A 20,005-nucleotide genomic window follows, 5' to 3' on the forward strand; every position below is an offset into this window, starting at 1 on the left:
TAGGTGGAAACCTTATGGTCCGTATCATCTTATCAGAGATTTGGGAAAAGAGGATAAGAAACGCCGCTGCCGCTCGCTGTTTTCCTATTCTTTCCCTTTGAATTCGGCACCCTTTGAAGAAGCAAGGCTGTAGAATAGTTGAGCAAGAAGGAAGGCCGAAACAAAATGGCGTTACGTACAGGTTAACCTATGTTCAAGAGAAAAGTCCTTGAATAAAGCTTTCCAGTGAGTTCTTTGTGAAAAAGAGACTGGGGAGTGAATCTTTGATCTTCTAGGGGTTTCCCCTGAGAAAATCGAGGAAAATCATTCTATATTCTGGGAGTAAAGATGGCGGACATGAGGCATGCTTGAAATTTTGAAAAATTGGGACCAATTTCTTTCTGGCTTGTATTGCTCTGAATGAATTTTTTGTGTTGCAGACATAATTTTTATGGGTAGTAGGAAGGTTGATTGTGACCACCTATGCCTTAGTTTTCCTGGGCACTCTCTAAAACTTCTCGGCATTTTGATTTAAGATGGGCAAAATCGATTGATAATTTTGTTGTTTTTTTCAACTTTTAGATGAAAAAAATAGTGTAATCTTAGAAAAACTTCCTCCATGGTAATGGACTTGAGATTCAGTAAGTATACTTGATTTCCTCTGTGGTACTTTTAGCTTTATCTAGGGAAAACATTGACTTTTGGGTTGGAAATTTAAAGTTTTGGCTAACAAAAATATTGTAAAGTTCAAATAACTTCGACATGTGATATTTATAAAGTCTGACTATTGATGGGCCATGATTTTGACTGGTCAGTGGATTGACTCACAAGGCTTGGATAATTTTGCAGCCAAAACATAATTTCATCGGTGGACTTTACAGTCTGTGTTAGGGTAATACATACAGATTATTGCTTATACAAAAACAAAAAAGCCCTAGTTTTACAGCAGATTTTCATTTTATATATTTTCAGGATGACTCAACATTTTTGCATTTTGACTGTCACGTTTAAGGCATGGCAAAGTCTGCTAAAAATGAAATTAAACCTGCAGAAACTACATTACGTGCATTATTTAGCTTGACCAAAACAGAATAGAATAATAAAAATATGCAGAGGATATTAATATTTTGTAAATGTTTTCTGGACAACCGTGGATATGAACAGTTGAACCTGGTTGAGCACCGCCTACATATCCTTTGAAATTGGACATATACTTGGAAAATGTTCTCTGGAAAAAGTGGATTTCCATATACGTATTATGTAAATTTGATCAGTCTGGAGAATTTTTATCGAATCTATATTTATTTGGATGTTTGTTTTGTATCCAGGTTGTCCCTGGAAAGATGGTCCAAACAAGTCATCAGAGCCATGAAACAAGTGAGCCAAAATTACCAAATGTAAACAAACTAGGAGACCCCAAAAGTGCTTCTATTTAAATTCTATATACAATTCTACTTGAACACATATTTTCACTTGTTGTTACCTATGTAACAAGTTTTTCTGAGCACAGGCTGATATTATTTTTCCAATATTTTTTTCAAATGTAAATGTATTTAATTTTTTAGCAATGAGTTACACATCTGTTGAATTTAGTCCTCTATGGAGCAATGATATAATTTTCTAGTCCAGCTTTCAAGTTATACAATCTGAATCAATGTACTAATTAAAAATCAGTTGGAAGGTTTTAGTCTTTTTTTATAGTCTTCTCAATTTTATTTCAATGGAAAGTCACAAGTGATATTGATTTTTTTCATGCAATACATCTTTATTTTCCCAGGTGTTATAAATGAAGGTGAATCATAAAAAACCCTTTTGGGTTTAATCTTTTTTAGAAAAATTTCAAACCATTTTTAGCAGCATTTACAAATTAAAAGAGTTGCATACTGTAAATGTATAATGGATATTTTTAATTTTCAATTCTTATGCACTTTTATTATACTGTTTTATTTGCTAGATAGATATTTCATTATATCAAGGGAAATCCCTAGATGGAGCTGTTTTGTATAACTATTGTATTTTTTTTTCAATAATGTTTTTGGATTATTTTGTGCTTTATTGTTTCGAGTTCATATAAAGCTCTTAAGTCTTAAAAGAAAGATTTCATGATATTTGTGATCTTCTAGCATTGATATCATGAATTATCATCGCTTCTTTTTTCTATCTTTCTTTTGAGCTCTATTTTTGTCCTGTTTCCAATTTGTTCTAATACCCAACATCACTACCCGGCTGAAGTGGCCTCCATGATATTGTTTCTTAGAAACTCTAGCCCAAGAAATAACTAAAAATTATCCTAGTTTTACAAGCTTATCATTTTTGGTTTTATAATGTGAATTTCAATTCTTTTAGCTACAGTATGTATAAATTGATTCGATCATTCTATAAGGAAAATATTTTGGTCAAGCTGGGAAATTCTCCCCTTCAAGCACAACGACGAAGGCTTGAAAAACACTGCGTTCAAAGTGAAAAGTGCTTATAAAAAATATCAAAATCCGCGATTTAAAAAAAAAATTATTTCACTTTCGATATCAATCACGGCTGCCATTTTTTGTTTGTACTTCTAGTCTTGTGCGCATAACGAATCAAGCGCTCTGATTGGTCCAGAATAAAAACAATCGATCGGTCGCAGACATTTCAATAGAAACAAAAGATTCTACAGCCTAGCTTCAAATGGATGAATAGCGCATTTCTTATCCTCTTTTCCCAAATCTCTGATCTTATCAATCTTCACAAAGTACAAAACCCAAACAAAATACACAAGCCACATGATGACCCAGATTGTAAGTACAAACAGCTTGATCTTATCTTAGCCCCTAGATGGGATACTAATTTGTGAGTTAGAAATTGAAAATTATCAAACTTTAATCAAAATTTTAATTCAAGATGGGCAATTATGACAGAAATTTTGACGAAGCGATTTTCGAGGTGGTCGATTTTGTAATCTTTCCTAATCAATTGCAAATTGAGATAATTTCGAGGAAAGGGCTTTCTTGCTAGCACATACCCGACACCCATTTTACCAAAAGTAACCCCGGTTATTAAGCCCTTATGGTATTGAAAAGTAAACTAGTCAAACCCAAGAAAATTACTAGAAAAGATTAATGTTTTTGAAACGTCGTAGAAAATATGAACTTTCATTGTTTTTATAAATACTTAGGTCTTTATTTTTTCAGAGCACGATAATACGGAATTTATTTTTGTTAATTATGTTTAAATCATGAACTGCTGATATTTATTATTTTATTTTCAGGTCCGTCATCACTTTGCCACCACAAAGACTCTGGAATTTTCGCCTTGAAAGAACACAGTAACATTTTCGTTCAATGCTCTAACGGAAAAGCTTTTTGCCGGAAATGTCCCCGTGGATTGATATTTAGTGATTTCTCGAAAACTTGCATTCGACAATCACACAAAACAACAATAAGTACTACAACCACCACAACAACTACAAATTGGCCCCCTCTGCATTACAACCCATACAAAACACACATTAGGCCACACACCACAAAATCGACAAAAGCTCCTCACGACTTATTCAGAGGAATCAAACTTCACAAGTTTCACAAGCCACATACCACTAAAGTTCCACATGTACCTCACTCAGACTGTAAGTATCAAATCTTAACAAAGATAAATATCTTACTGACTACGAATTTTACATGTATAAATTTGAATTCTGAAGTATTAAAAAATGTCTACACCATGCCTTCAAGTCTTAAAAGTAGGAGTTTACGCCTGAAAAGAGGAAAGATGTGAAGTAGCCTACCAAATGACGTTTATCCCCTTATAAAAACATTAATTATACATATTTTTGTCATAGGTCCAACCTCATTATGTGCCCATAAAGTTGATGGCTCTTTATTCCGCCTCAATGATCATCAGCCAAACATCTTCGTTCAATGCAGTCACGGAAAACCAGTCTGCAAAAAGTGTCCAGAACATCAGTTCTTCAATGATAAATTTAATGTATGTGTTCGACGAACCATCCCCCATACCACAACAAAGAAATCTCATGTCAGCGTTGTTGGACATCATAAAACATTGAGAAATAATTTCTCTAGATAAATAACCAACCTTAAAAAGTTACTGGCCGAAGTATCTACTGGATCTACTTTTACTTTTTTTTTTAATTTTTAAACAATTTTAACCTATTTTTAACAAATTGCCCGACAAATTGCCGATGTAGAACGATAAACTCGGTATATATTCACCCACCATCTGGATATCACTGTGTCTCACTGATATTCTGCCGATTGGTAGTATGAAGGTTTCGATCACAGACTTGCACCGCGATGGACTGTGTTCAAATCCAAAGTACTACCAGGCAGGGTGTTAGGGAAATATGGTGATAGACTCATATAATTAACTCATATAATTTTCAACCTTTTTCCTAACACTAAGAGCCATATTGAATACACTCTTCTCGAGATGCATAAATTTATTGTTGTCCTCGTTTTCAAACAGATTTCATTGCTATAAAATGACATATTCACAATGATAATTGTGTTGTTTACACCTCATGAGACATTTTGAATTTCAAGTACTTTTGTTTTAGAGTTAATGTTTGCCTTTTGGGAATTCAAATTGGTTTAAATGTATAATTTCATAGCAATGAAATCTGTTTGAAAACGAGGACAACAATAAATTTATGCATCTCGAGAAGAGTGTATTTGACTTTGAAAATTTAATTTTTATTTTACATCTTTTTGTAATTGAAATAAACTTTACTGTAAAAGAGATCATTGCAAACACAATCTTATACGTTGAAAAAGCAATATTCTTTCGTCCCCAGTGTGCATAGCAGTACTTCGTCACATATCCTTACTTCGTCTCCTATTGTTATTTTCTTTTCTACGTCATAATTTATGCTTAAAAATTAAACAGCTGAATATACATGGTTTCTACTAGATTATTGTTAATCATTTAAACATGACGTAACATATGCTATGCTAAGAAGTTGATTGACAGATATCTTTGAATGGGAAAATATGGAAAATTGATTGACAGATATATTTTTCTAGAATACATAAAATAATTACTGTTAGGTGTGAAAATGATGGGCGCAGAGGTAAATAAAAGACATATTTTGACATTATACATTTTTTTAACTGACCAATCAAATCACTACTATACATGTAACATTTTGAAGAGTGAGTGCACGATGAACAATCGTGATTGAATTTCTAAAGAAATATCTCGAAGGAACCATAATACGCATGCACGAATGCTCTACACATGGTCACATGACTTGAAAGTTAGATTTCGCAGATCAGGCAAAAAAATTTATCCTTACTTGGTCACAATGCATTGCGTAAGAGTTCTTTAAAAATTTCACAAACATTTATATTCTCACTACACGGTCACGTGATTTAAAAGTTAGATTTTACAGATTAGTCAAAAAAACTTATCCTTACTTGGTGACATAACTTGAAAGTTCGATTTTGCAGATCAATCAAAAGAATTTATCCTTACTTGGTCAAATGACTTGAAAGTTAGATTTCCCAGATCAGGCAAAAAAATTTATCCTTACTTGGTCACGATGCAATGCATAAGAGTTCTTTAAAAATTTCGAAAAAATTTATATTCCCACTACACGGTCACATGACTTGAAAGTTAGATTTTGCAGATCAGTCAAAATAATTTATCCTTACTTGGTCACATGACTTGACAGTTAGATTTTGCAGATAAGTCAAAAAAATTTATCCTTACTTGGTCACATGATTTGAAAGTTAGATTTTGCAGATTAATTCAAAAATTTATCATTACTTGTGGTCACATGACTTGAAAGTAAGATTTTGCAGATTAGTCAAACAAATTTATTCTTACTTGGTTACATGACTTGAAAGTTAGATTTTGCAGATTAGGCAAAAGAATTTATCCTTACTTGGTCACATGACTTGAAAGTTAGATTTTGCAGATTAGGCAAAAAAATTTATCCTTACTTGGTCACATGACTTGAAAGTTAGATTTTGCAGATAAGTCAACAAAATTTATCCTTACTTGGTCACATGACTTGAAAGTTAAATTTTGCAGATTAGGCAAAAGAATTTATCCTTACTTGGTCACATGACTTGAAAGTAAGATTTTGCAGATTAGTCAAAAAAATTTATCCTTAATTGGTCATGTTTACATCAAACACTACCTGGTCACGTTTTTTCATTCACTAGAAATGTTAATAGCTTGGACCAAAAATACCAAACACTACTTGGTCACGCCTTTTCACTCATAAGAAATATTCATTATTTTGATCATAAACCACACCTTTTTACTCATAAAAAAAGTTCCTAGTTTGGTCCAAAGACATCAAACACTACTTGGTTACGCCTTTTTACTCATAAGAAATATTCCAAATCTGGACCGAAAACACAAAATACTACTTGGTCACGCCTTTTTATTCATTAGAAATCTTTATATTTTGGACCAAAAACATCAAACATTACTTCGTCATGCCTTTTCACTCATAAGAAATGTTCATAATTTTGATCAAACAAACCAAACACTACTCCGTCGCGCGTTTTTCCTCATTAGAAATGTTCATAGTTTGGATCAAAAACACCAAACACTACTTGGTCGCGACTCTTTACTCCTTAAACATTCAGATATTTTTCACAAAAAACCCCACCAAATGTTACTTAATCATATCTTTCATTAAAAGCTCTCGTCACTTCCATTATTTGTCCAAAAATGTCTTCGATATTTAAAGAATTTTACGATATATTGAAAGTTCAGATGAAGAGGAGTTGCTAACTTGCACTTTTAGTACATTTGTGGCCGAAACGCCCGACGAGACAGAATGAGATATACCTTTTTCTATTGAGATTTGTTAAGAATTTTCAATTTTTTTTAAGCTTTAGGGATGTTCTGTCTTTTGAATCTTAACCCTAAAAATATTATTGAAATTTTTACAGCGATCTTTAACCGGTATGACCGATTTTAAGGGATCCCAACCGTGATCAGGATAGGTAGAGTGATTTGTCGAAAACGAAAGTGTCCCAGAACTTGTGACCTGGTTGATGTATGTATCAAAAAACTTCTTTCTTCTACATTTTGACTTGTTATAAGGAGACTTTATCATTACTTTCAGAGATACTAAAGAAACTAGCTGAAAAAAATTCGATTGTTAAAACTTCCACAGATAGTGATCTGTGAAAAATAATTTATTTAAAATTATTTCAAAAATAATATCAAATTCGATTCTATTATTTTATTGCCCCCGCAGGAGCGTAGCGACGAGGAGGCACTCATAGTTTCACGCATAGATATTGGACTGGAATCTCGAAATTTTGTTGCGCTTTGTCGCCCAAGCATCCCCGTAGTTAGTCTCTTCCGTAAATGTTCGGTTTTTTTCCGGGACGGTAGTATACATATTTTCATATTACGTTATATGCTATTACCATTATTACATATTACAATTTTAGTTTTGATTTAGCTTTGAAAAGCTGAAGCGAGTGTTATAAATGCAAATCATAACAGTGTATGATATAACACGAATTACAATATTACTTGTGCAAATCAAAACAAACAAAATGGCAGACTGGTTATGATGATGATGAGCTGATTCATTGACTGGAAAAATTGTTTTGTATGTCAAATTTTGTTTCTTGTCTTTGAAACTGAATACTAACTACTGTAATTTAGTCAGAAGTTCACTTCAGCAATGATTTCAATTGTTGGATCAAGTCCGGTTGGACTGGTCGCTGGTTGGATTCTTGACTAGTTTTTGAAACTGGTCAAGAATCCACCCGGGACTTATTTTACTGACCCGATTTCGTAAAATCTTACAAAAAACCTGGTCAAGAAGCCACCCCTCAGCTGGTCAAGAATCTGACTTTCTGGTCAAGAATTTACCCGCGAACTGGTCAAGGACCTGCCCCCCAACTGGTCAAGAATCCACCCGACCTGGTCAAGAACCGGCCCCCCAACTGGTCGAGAATCCACTCGACCTGGTCAAGAACCGGCCCCCCAACTGGTCAAGAATCCACCCGACCTGGTCAAGAACCGCCCCCCCCCCCCCAAACTGGTCAACTATCCACCCGAACTGGTCAAGGACCTGCCCCCCAACTGGTCAAGAATCCACCCGACCTGGTCAAGAACCGGCCCCCCAACTAGTCAAGAATCCACCCGACCTGGTCAAGAACCGGACCCCCAACTGGTCAAGAATCCACCCGACCTGGTCAAGGACCTGCCCCCCAACTGGTCAAGAATCCACCCGACCTGGTCAAGAACCGGCCCCCCCCCCAACTGGTCAAGAATCCACCCGACCTGGTCAAGAACCGGCCCCCCAACTGGTCAAGAATCCACCCGACCTGGTCAAGAACCGGCCCCCCAACTAGTCAAGAATCCACCCGACCTGGTCAAGAACCGGCCCCCCAACTAGTCAAGAATCCACCCGACCTGGTCAAGAACCGGCCCTCTCTGTCTCTCTGCTCGTTCTACTTTCGTTTTCAAACACCTTTTTACGGCGTCGGTAGTATCTTTTTGAATGAAACACCGATTGCCTCAATTTAGTCGGTTCCGTAAACTTTTCCCTCTTTTTTTCTTCCCTCATTAATTATTCATGATCGTAACTAACATAGTATAATAGAAAGAGAAGCGTGCAACCTCCTCTATTTTCTATCTCTTTGGAGTGATTTACTTGTCGAAACGATTTGATCGGTCTTATCCGACCCGTGCTAAAAAACTTTTTCCAAGGCTTAAAGCGGAGAGGTCCTAAATCAGTTCAAGTTCATTCATTTTCCGAAAGAAATTAAAGTGATTGTCTTAAAAAGGTCCGGCCCTTGTCTACAGGTCAATTCCGGGATCTATAATCACTTTAATAGGATTAAATGAAAAGGGGAAAGTAGGACTAACGTTTCACAATCATGTAATGTTTTTTTGTTTTAAGAAAATTAATGTAATAAGACAACGACTACGCTCTTCGAATCAAAAGTTTTTCGTCAGTTTTTTCTTCCACGAGTGTTATCGTCCTTTTGTTAATTTATATTGTATAATACTAGAACCCTTTGTTATAGGGTAAACACACAAGCGAAATAATAAAGTTTTTGCGGACCTTAATGTACGAAGAAAACTGGTAATCTAATGTGAAAGTCTTTCTTTCATTGCATACAGAATGAACATTTTTGGAGTTAATATACTATACCTTTTATTTTTCATTTAGGTTCCCACTTAGGTTCCCCATCCCACTTTTCCGGTGTTCATTTAGGTTCCCACTTAGGTTCCCCCATCCCCCTTTTCAGGTGTTCATTTAGGTTCCCACTTAGGTTCCCCCATCCCACTTTTCAGGTGTTCATTTAGGTTCCCACTTAGGTTCCCCCATCCCACTTTTCAGGTGTTTATTTAGGTTCCCACTTAGGTTCCCCATCCCACTTTTCAGGTGTTCATTTAGGTTCCCACTTTAGGTTCCCGGGTTCCCCCATCCCACTTATCCGGTATGCCGTTTTTTATATCTTGAGAAGTTGAATAGCATCTTTAAAAAAGAATTACCTGTCTGAAAAAAATTACAAGTTAAGAGTTTTGAGAAAGAACTTTTGGGACAAAGAAATGGGACGAACGGACGTTTAAGTAAGGAAATGGGACGTTTAAGTTTTTTCCTATCTTCGATTCTTTGAATAATAATGTTATTGAAATAAACGCCATCATGTTTTAGACGCTATATAATATTTGGCCCAGCGCTAGCGAGTGGGCCTTTAAAGAGAGTGTCACTATTTTTTTTCCGTGTTTCCTTCTGTGTGTCCGTTTTGGTAGAAACGGCGCTTTATACCAGTAACACACTTTTTGCCGTCTGGAGAGGGAAAAGCTTGCGAAAGTCGGGTACTGGCTAAAAAAGATATATTTTCTGATTTCGCGCTCCTTAAACAACAAACGTTTTCAAAACAAAACAGATACAAGATGGCGGTTGAAGCGAGGAGATTGATTTCATGTGTTGATTCTTACTTTCTTGAACATTTTCTTTGCTTTAGTGGTCAAGAGACTTTCAAACCAAAGAAACTTTGTAGTGATTTCTCTTTGTAAACTTTTTCAACATTCTGTCATATGTTATAGTTTTCATAAAGCTTTCTGAGTGAAAATTCTATACCTTAAATCAATTTCTGACTTTCACTTTTAGTTTCTTGTTTTCAAAAAGACTTGATTCTGGAATTTGCTGATGAACACTAAAATGGAGTTCATGTGTAAATTATAGCAAGATTGGAACTTTTTCAATGATACTACGTGTGAAAATGGTTATTTCTAGATCTGTCTCGTTTAACGAATTGGTGGCTTGATTTTTCAAACTCGACACGGAATTATATTAGGTATTTCAAATACCGATTAAATGGAATATGGCAATGGAGACTAACATGCAGCTCATGTGTAAATTTGAACAAGATTGGAACTTTTTCCATGATGCTACGTGTGAAAATGGTTATATATTTCTAGATCTGTCTCGTTCAACGAATTGGTGGCTTGATTTTTCAAACTCGACACAGAATTATTTCAAATACCAATTAAATGGAATATGGCAATGGAGACTAAACTGCAGCTCATGTGTAAATTTGAACAAGATTGGAACTTTTTCCATGATGCTACGTGTGAAAATGGTTATATATTTCTAGATCTGTCTCGTTCAACGAATTGGTGGCTTGATTTTTCAAACTCGACACAGAATTATTTCAAATACCGATTAAATGGAATATGGCAATGGAGACTAAACTGCAGCTCATGTGTAAATTTGAACAAGATTGGAACTTTTTCCATGATGCTACATGTGAATATGGTTGTTTCTGGATCTGTTGTGTTTTACGAATTGGCGGCTTGATTTTTCAAACTCGACACAGAACTATTATAAATACTAATTTTAAATGGAATATAGACATGGTAAATGCAGCTCATGTGTAAATTTGAACAAGATTAGAACTTTTTTCATGCAATGATGTTGTTTCTTATGGAAGTTGAATTTAATGATATTTTGAATTTGATTGTTTACCTTCGGGTAGAAAGTTTCGAGCTTTCAACATTCAATTTATTTTTGATTGACTACTGTACATTATGTTTCGTTTATTTTTTCACTTCCCTGTTCTAAGAAATGAAGAAAGGGAGAATTATCCTTGTCGACTTATTTTTCATTTTATTTTGCTCGACGCAGTAAAATTTTAAATCCTTTGGACATCCCTTTCCTGAAATCTTGTTAAACATTTTTTGGAATTTTTGGAAATCTCGAAATTCGCGAAAATCGCGTAAATTTCGCTTTTGCTGGGCCTTCACGCCTAACGGGCTTCTTGTTTCATGTTAAATTGCAAAAAAACTAAACTGGTGATCACGGTAGAAAAAAGCATGTAACAGAGGCACGAATTCATCGAAAAAGGCCGATGATTATACTTGCTAAAGTGTCCTATAATAAATTATAATATAAAAAGCCATTGAGAAATAATTGTTTAGAGTCAATCGTTGTAAGGTATGGTTTCGTATAATGAGGTGACCGGTTTGAGGTATGGCTGATACTGTGAGTTTTCTCCATCTCCAGGATCAAACTCATATCCAGTAGTTCTCGGTTGCTGGTTCGGATGGACATTCGATGCAGGTCCAACTTCAGGGTATTGATATTCATAATTGTTGTGTTGTTGTTGACTTTGTTTGGATGCTTTGAATGCAGGATTATTAGCGTGAAATCGGACTGGTGCTTTGTTTTTGTTTACTTCGCCTTTCCTAACAGAAACAGAAGACATAACAAACCATTACTAAGTTAGTATGCCTTGAGATGTGTAACATAAGAATAGGGATGAACGGTCTAAATGTTTAATAGAAAAGAACAAATATTTTTCATTACTTCTACAAAAACAGCACATAGCCTCTATTATAATTTACATTTCAAAATTTTATTCAGGGAAAATGAGAGGCCTTGATGCACAAAACCTTAGACCTTTTATATAAGAACAAACTATATGAACATAACAAAAGGCTTCGAGTGCAAAAATATTAAGAACTAATTAAGAACATTTTAAGGCTTTCTGGACACCAAATTTCTAAGGGAATTGCACAAGAATACTCACAAAATGGTAAAATTAAGAACATTTTAAGAACATTTGTAGGCTTAAAACTAAAAAAAAGAGCATCCGAAGGCTTACAATTTTTGGATATTCTTATAAAAAAACGTGTATATCGTGTCTTTTTATAGTCTTACCTTTTCTTGAGACAACAAACAATGATCAAAACAATGACGATTTTGAGAAGCACGACAACGCCGACCAAACTGCCGATAACGATCGTCGTTGTTGAAGATTCGTGTGTCGTTGTATCGCTACCGCTGATAGAACGCGTCGTCATCGTCGGTTTGGTGGTGGTGTCAAATGTCTTTGAATGGTCAATATTATTGCTATTTGTCGTGCGTTCAGGATTTGTCGTCGTTGTGCGTGTTTCTGATTGTGTGGTTGTCGTAGTAGTTGTTGGCTTTGTGGATGGAGTGTTAGGTGGAATGGTTGGTTGGGTGGTGGGTTGTGTAATGATATCATAGTTGATCCTGACTGAAATTTATGCATTTATAGAATTCTAACTTGAAAATTCTGACTGATGACTTATACAGGGCATTTCATTGTTTTATGTCTTTTTTTTAACTTTAAAATTAAGATAAAATATTTGATTGCAACGGGCCATTCCATTTTATATCCATACAGGAGGATGGACGAACATTTTCAGAGGGTAATCCAAGAAAAATTTCCAGGGGGTAATGATTTTACTTCTTCCATCCTCACTTTAAGATATGAAAATAATTTTTTCAAAGGTATTTAGCAAATCTTGCCACTTTCAAGTAGGTATCCACACATTTCCAATAATTTTTTTTGATTTGAGAAGGTTTGTCCACCCCCTGTATGGTTTTCTAATGGAGCAGCCCAATATATGAAGATCAATCGAGAAATGGCTCTATTTTGTTGAGAACTATGCAATGAAAGTAGTAGCGCCCTCGTCTTTTCGAAAAGCGAGACTCTAGATTACAGTCCAATGCACTTGTAATGATTCAAAGAGGCGAATTCAAAAAATACGAACATGAAAATGTTGAAGAACTTACTAGATTTCTGTTTCCCTTCGCCTTTCCAAATAAGACATCTTTCGGTCGTTTTTCCACCACATATCAAAGTTAATTTGTATTTAATCAACACGCCTTCGTACTTGTTGTATACACCAGATGGTCTATTCTTCTCCCACTGAAAAAAAATTGTTCCGTTAATAAAAGCAAGAAAAGAATTCTCAACCATCATATTTTGGGTTTTTAATTATTTTATACGATTACCGATGACTTAGTACTCCTAAGTTGACTGGGTAATTTAGTACTCCAAATTTAAAGTAAATAGATGTTCAGCAAAATCAAGATCAACAAAAACAAAAATAAGTACCTGGATGTTTAAAATGCTAGCTGTTTGAAATTCTCTAGTGAAATCTTCGGCAAAGGTTGATCTGGGGATAAACCTTTTACCATTCCATGAGTAGATGCTCTCCTGAAAATTGATTTCCCGAACAGTCCAAGTCTCCTAAAGAAATCTTCGTGATGATTCTGTCAGTGTACCAATTCTTCTTTAAATTTTGAGAGCATTGCCCACTACAAGAACAATCTAATAAAGAAGTTAAGTGGAATGCATGATGAGAAAAAAGAAAGTATTTCTTACTCTTTCTTTTTCTTTCGCAGTTGCAGGAGAAACGATTATCATCATATTGCAGCTCTTGTTATAATTATTCATTAATTCTTTAAAATACATGGATTACTGTTAAAGCGATACTGATGAAATATACCATATACCTACCGAAAATTCTATTGTTGATATCTTCAACTTGACATTTAGGAACTTCTCCATTCAAAGCGATAAATGTTTCACCCGCGGCACACTTACATTCTACACCGTCTGACCATTTATATTCGAATCTAGCGTTGAATTTTGTTTTACAAACTGACTCTTCAAATGACGTGTTGTGCATTTTGAATTTATCAACTTCATTTGATCTATATTCGACATCAATGAATTCATCAGTCCCAAGGATACTGTTTGCAAATCCACCATAATTAGTAACCATAGAATTTGTTCACCTGTGAACCACCTCATCCTCTCAGTTCAGTATTCTGATTTTAGACTGATTTTGTTTTTTAAACACTGAGGAATAAATACTCTGAATCATCGTATTAAGGACTTAAAGAGAAAGACAATACCTTGATTTTAAACTGTTTTTTGTATTTTGCAGATAAAGAAACGACTTAACACCATTAAGAAGGAATTTTGTCTACATTAATCGGACATCACAGTCTGCTTTTTAATTAAGGGTCTTAATGAACTATTGTGTACTCGCATTAATAAACCCAGTTTTAGGAACATGCATACATCAGTCTTTGAAATCGTGTAAAAGAAGTAGGAAGTCTAAACGAAAAATTCGACCCTTAGTGTATGGCCCCTAAAATGCTGGTGGCCCCTAAAATAAAGGTTGGTGCTTAGCAAAGTATTTTAGCTTGCAGTTACACTTTAAACGAAAAGATTTCCTAAGTTTTTTTGAGTACTTCATATTTTATAAGATAAAGAAGTTTTTAGTTTCAAATAGTACATTTAGATGAAATTTTGTGGGTTAAATATTGAACCATCAAAATTACCAAAAATCGTGTTTAACTGACTCCAGCTTCCCTAAATGCCGCAGAAAAGCTCTTGTGATTCGATTGGGTATAGAAGAATTCTTATATCCAATAGCTACTAGGAAATCCAAACAAAAATATCTTTGAATGCAGCCAATGAAAAAAATAGCTTCTTGAAGCTAACCAGCATTGTCGGGGCCCCTGAATCAGGATTTCAAGTTCTGAAAAATCTGAATGTGAAAAATTAAAGAAAACCCTCAAAATGTCCTTCTACTCAGGCGCTTTAAGTGGATTTCTTTTCGGAAAAAAAGTTGATTCTACTAACCATTTTTGAAACATCATTACTCTTTCAAAAAATATTATTTTTAAAATTTTTTTTCGACTTCATGACGGGAAAAGATAGAATTTTGATATGGTTACAACCCATCAAGTCGGTGAAAAATTTACATAGAATTTCATTAATGTGGAAAAAATCGCTAAAAAGTACATAAAATGGCGCCTCCGCGGGTTACAGCGTTGAGCTTTTCACCTCAACTTTTGTACACGAGTAGTTCAAGCAGGTGGCTGTTCAAAACTACCTCAATAGTGAAAGATATATTTGTAGTCTTTGCTCTATGCACGAAAGAATTACCAAAACTTCAGTATTTTCACTTGAGTTCGAATTTCAAGCCGTATTTTAACCATATTGCACAATGAAACCCTCCACTACAGAGGTACTTTCAATATGCCGACTCTCCTCCCTACTGCCTTGGAAAAAGAAAATCACGAATTTCCAATTTTGTATCGCGCGGAATGTAGGGAAAACATAGTTTCTCCAAGAAAATATTCAAAAAATGGATGGTACATATGACGTGCCGTATGTTGCAAAAATCATTCTTCCGTTTGCTGGTAAAAACATGGATTTTATTACAAAATACACTTTTTAGCATTGTAAGAGTTCATTTTTTAGCATTCAAAAAGTTGACATTTTAGCATTGTAAAAGTGAACTTTTTAGCATTGTAAAAGTGAACTCTTTAGCATTGTAAAAAATTCATTTTTTAGTATTCAAAAAGTTCAATTTTTAGCATTGAAAAAGTTTACTTTTTAGCATTGAAAATGTTTACTTTTTAGCATTCAAAAAGTTCACTTTTTAGCATTCAAAAAATTCACTTTTTAGCATTCATAAATGTCACTTTTTAGTATTCAAAAATGTCACTTTTTAGTATTCAAAAATGTCACTTTTTAGTATTCAAAAATGTCACTTTTTAGCATTGAAAGTTTTCACTTTTTAGCAATCTAAAAATGTCACTTTTAGCTGCATCTCTAGTCTCTAATTCGAATTATCCTCTATATCGATATCGATCACTCTCTCTCTAATTTGAATGATTCTCTATTTCGATCACTCTCCCTCTCTAATTCAAATGATTCTCTATTTTGATCACTCTCTCTAATTCGAATGATTTTTTTCAATTATTTAACATATTCGAGCAAAGTGTAATGCTCTGTGTAGGGTAATCCTCAAATTTTGTTAGAATTTTATTTAGCTAATGAATTTTTGTTGGAGTTGTTTTCAAACCGTATGATGAGGTCATCAGTTGAAGATGTCAGTCAACAAGGTTTTCGGCCCGGTCCTGGTAAGGACTTCTTCAATAACCTCTCGTGACATTGGGCCATGCTATTAGGTATTAGCATCCTCAACGGTTTTTTTAACAAAATGTAAAAATGTAAGAAGGTAATTTGGTGTAATTACCATAGTGTATATTTATGTAAAGTTCTTTACCTTGGTTTTCTTTTTACATGTCGCTAAGCCTTAGTGGGTCATTAGTGTACATGCTCTAGCTCGTAAAGTGGCCAATGGGTAAACCTGTTTGTTAAAAATGGTTGATTGACAAGTAGATTCTTACGCAATAAGCCAGTAATCAAATTTAAAAGAAAGACGAACTTCTTTCGTTCTTTTAAGCATAAACCAATTAGCTAATTCTCTTATTTTTTTCTTAAAAGAATGTTTACAAGAATAAGACTTCGTTTATTAAATAATCTTTTAAAAGTGTTGATTGATGCGTGAGGCCTTTTCATTGAACATACAACTCTGTCGGTGTTTTTTAGACTGTACCAGAAAGATCTTAGAAAAGAGGGGAAAGAGAGTTTCGTTTCAGAACCACTTAAAAGACCTGAGTAGTACTGATAGAACCTTTTTTTTCCAAAAAAAAGTCATATAACTTTTGAAAGAATATTGCTGAATCGACAAAAACAGCAAAATTTTGCATTTTTTGTAGAAAATACAATCATGGTTGTAATATTTGAGAAAAAAGGGAAATTCACCGGGAAGTTTTGAAACCCCAATTGATTTGTAAGTGCTCTAAAGTAGGTTGGGAGGGGTAGAGTTTTAACTCTGAGTTTTAACATGAGACTTAAGACTGAGGATCTAAAAGTTCAAAAATGGTCCAATAAGGCTCACGATACACGTTTTTGGACCTACCTCCGGGTACCCCGGTGGAGGTTCTATAAATTAACCCCTGTCCGTTCGTTCGTTCGTCCGTCCGTCCGTCTGTTACCAGCTTTTCTCAGGATTGGCTCATTAGTTTTTTCTGATTTTTTGCACAATGATGCAAAATGGCAATGCCTAAAATGTGATGGAGCCCGATTTTCGAAAAAAAATATATTTGGGCAAATTTGGGCCAAAAACTGCCTAAAAATAGGGTTTTTTGGACTTTGTGCAAAATCCTGTCATTACTTTTTTCTGATTTTTTGTACAAAGATGGAGGGCAAGATTCTCTAAAGAATGGCTGAAGTGTTTTTTCTTGGAAAATTCTTATTCGCCTTAAAAAACAGTTTTTCGTATTTTGGGGAAATTCCCTTTAACCAAATAAGAAAATATAGCTTTTCTCAAAGTTGACTCATAATTTTTTTCTGATTTTTTGCACAATGATGCAAAATGACAATGCCCAAAATGTGACGGAGCCAGATTTTCGTAAAAAAATATATTTGGGGGAATTTGGGCCAAAAACTGCCTAAAAATAGGGTTTTTTGGACTTTGTGCAAAATCCTGTCATTACTTTTTTCTGATTTTTTGTACAAAGATGGAGGGCAAGTTTGGGCCAAAAACAGCTTAAAAGGTTTTTTGGGCCTGAATGGTTTAAGTGATTTTCGTATTTGGGGACATTCCTTTTTACCATTTTACATTATTCAACACACAAGCTTTATTTTTCCATTCTGAATTTTTGTACAATTATTGTCACTTTTTTCTTATTTTCATTTCTATTTCTATTTCTTTATTAGCATGAACTTTTTACAAGTTATTTTCGCTAATGGAACAAAAAATAAATAAATGAAAAAATATTAAGTAATTTACAGATTATAAAACAACTATAGTGTACAATTCAATAAAAAAAAAAAAAAAAATAACAATATTAAATTGAATAAAAATTAGTAAATGAATAATAAATAAAATAAATAAAATATGCTTTATTCAATAATTAAAAAGTCTAAAATCAAAAGACTAAGATCAAAAAGAGCTAGATTTAGGCAGATTCGAGAAGTCTAGTAGTATATTGAAGCTGAATGTGATTTCTCGGGATTTAACTAAATCATCATCATCTGATGTTAATCATTAGGTAGGTCCATTCAGCATGTTGCTTGTTTTTTATATAAGGAACACGTTTATAAGGAACTCGAGGCTGAAAATGGTCCAAAAAATAAGGAAGTTTTAAGGAACAGTACGAGATGGTTATCCAAACTTAGCAGCTATGTAAATAAGGAACTCGATAAGGAACTTTGAGGCTTAAGGTGGGAGTCACATGAAGTTTTGAGATTTGGTGAAAAAATTAACGATTTCGGGATTCTGCGCGTTCTATGACCCTATACCCTTTCTGAACACACTCTGAAAATTTTAAGGCCGTAGCATTTATATTTCCTGAGATATAAGGTTTTTTCTAGACCCTGATCTAAAGTATTTTCCTTAGCAACGAAAAATCATATCCGTTGCTAGGGCCCGATTTCTTTATGGCTGATCTAAACATAGGATCATGACATACCAAACGAAAGATCTTTTTACGCCCTTTTCGGGCGTCTAAATCAATACCGCCTTTTTTTCGCGGGATTTCCTAATATGACGTAATCAAAGATGGTAACCAAAGAAATGATATTTTTAAAAACATACAAATTTTGGAGGCTGTCAGCCAGTCAGCAGTGATTTTGACTATGAAAACTGCTTTAATTTGGAAATGTTGGATTGACTGATGACATTTTTAGCTCTTTAATGTCATTCTTCTCAACTAAGAAAGCTTGAGCTAGGTGAAACCAAAGACTTGATTCTCAAACTCAACGTTTCCTATATGAACTTAGTTTGACAACACCGAAAAACTTATTGAAGGACAAAGACCAAAGGCATATTCAATGATGTATCTATTTAAAGATCCAAGTGTTAAAGGAATTGAAAGCCTGGAGGCTGGTTTAACAATTGTGTGTGATGAATTATTGAAGGTCTGGGACGCTCCCTATCCTCCCTCTGGCTGGATTATTTACATTCACGAAGAAATCGTGCACGGCTAGATGTCCAAGTGGATTCTTGTATCACAACAGATCAACTTTAGATTAACCTATAACTGGCAGAATCAGTGAGAAAAATATACTAGGATGATCTATTACATTGAAAATATGGTTTTTGTTGTGAGTGTTGTCTAGAGTGTTATGAATGGATCACATTTTTGAAAAAATACTATTTTGATTTCTAAATTCAAAAAATGCACTTTTTAGTTTCCAGACCCCCTGGAATGAAATTTCAAAAAAAAATTCCATTCATAACAGTTCCTTAACCAAATATTAACAAGCTGCAAAAAAAATTTTTGTGATAGGTTTTGTAGATTTTTCTAAAACATTGACACAATATTTTCACAGTACATTACCCCCTGCCTGATTTTACCCCCGTCTTGGCTATTTTTAGACTTTTTTTTACAGTTTTGAAATCATCTATTGTTAAGTTACCTCTGTAGAAAATTTCATTTAAAAATCTTTTCAAGTTCAAAAGTTATACAGGAAAATCTAAAAAATCAACATTCTCAATTTTTCATGTGACTCCCACCTTAAATTCTCTGTAAAAATAAGGAACTCCAGGCTCAGAGTAAAGTTAAGGTTCCTTAAAAAAAAAACGTGTATAGCCTGGAAGTCTTTAAACCCGAGCCAAATTGAATTATCCGATTAAATTTAAGAAATGGCCCAAAATCGACTTTGTCACCCTAACTCCAAATTTCGAAAAACGAGGAAATAATCTTAATTCTCAATAGATTTCGATCATGATTGTATGTGCATAGCACTACTTCGTCACATATCCTTACTTCGTCTCCTATTGTCATTATTTTCTTTTCTACGTCATAATTTATGCTTAAAAATTAAACAGCTGATTATACATGGTTTCTACTAGATTATTGTTAATCATTTAAACATGACGTAACATATGCTATTATGCAAGC

At 34.2% G+C, this 20,005-nt stretch overlaps 2 protein-coding genes and 1 long non-coding RNA gene across 3 annotated transcripts; 1 reads left to right on the top strand and 2 right to left on the bottom strand.

Annotated features, from left to right (window-relative positions):
- The first annotated feature begins 2,650 nt into the window (after positions 1 to 2,650).
- LOC136822285 (uncharacterized) lies at positions 2,651 to 4,200 on the top strand. Its single transcript, XM_067078525.1, has 3 exons — positions 2,651 to 2,756; positions 3,227 to 3,583; positions 3,797 to 4,200. The coding sequence occupies exons 1-3, from the start codon at positions 2,651 to 2,653 to the stop codon at positions 4,039 to 4,041; spliced, it is 708 nt and encodes a 235-aa protein (XP_066934626.1). The 3' UTR covers positions 4,042 to 4,200.
- A 6,641-nt stretch (positions 4,201 to 10,841) lies between these two features.
- LOC136822337 (uncharacterized) lies at positions 10,842 to 12,458 on the bottom strand. The gene is made up of 2 exons (XM_067078575.1): positions 12,134 to 12,458; positions 10,842 to 11,658 (listed from the first exon to the last, which is right to left on the bottom strand). The coding sequence occupies exons 1-2, from the start codon at positions 12,274 to 12,276 to the stop codon at positions 11,394 to 11,396; spliced, it is 408 nt and encodes a 135-aa protein (XP_066934676.1). The 5' UTR covers positions 12,277 to 12,458; the 3' UTR covers positions 10,842 to 11,393.
- A 563-nt stretch (positions 12,459 to 13,021) lies between these two features.
- On the bottom strand, positions 13,022 to 14,056 carry LOC136822355 (uncharacterized). Its single transcript, XR_010848890.1, has 3 exons — positions 13,746 to 14,056; positions 13,341 to 13,556; positions 13,022 to 13,151 (listed from the first exon to the last, which is right to left on the bottom strand). It is a non-coding gene; the product is annotated as an uncharacterized lncRNA (long non-coding RNA).
- Positions 14,057 to 20,005: the final 5,949 nt, after the last annotated feature.

Source organism: Clytia hemisphaerica, unplaced genomic scaffold (genome assembly GCF_902728285.1).
Source record: "Clytia hemisphaerica strain Z4C2 unplaced genomic scaffold, Clytia hemisphaerica genome assembly, whole genome shotgun sequence".
Taxonomy (NCBI): Eukaryota; Metazoa; Cnidaria; class Hydrozoa; order Leptothecata; family Clytiidae; genus Clytia; species Clytia hemisphaerica.

Bases quoted from the DNA above. Each gene is read 5' to 3' on its own strand.
- LOC136822285 (XM_067078525.1), top strand. From the start codon at position 2,651: ATGAATAGCGCATTTCTTATCCTCTTTTCCCAAATCTCTGATCTTATC. The intron at 2,757-3,226 runs GTAAGTACAAAC...TTTTATTTTCAG, and splicing joins GCCACATGATGACCCAGATT to GTCCGTCATCACTTTGCCAC. The intron at 3,584-3,796 runs GTAAGTATCAAA...TTTTTGTCATAG, and splicing joins ACATGTACCTCACTCAGACT to GTCCAACCTCATTATGTGCC.
- LOC136822337 (XM_067078575.1), bottom strand. From the start codon at position 12,276: ATGACGACGCGTTCTATCAGCGGTAGCGATACAACGACACACGAATCT. The intron at 11,659-12,133 runs GTAAGACTATAA...TGTTTCTGTTAG, and splicing joins GTTTGTTGTCTCAAGAAAAG to GAAAGGCGAAGTAAACAAAA.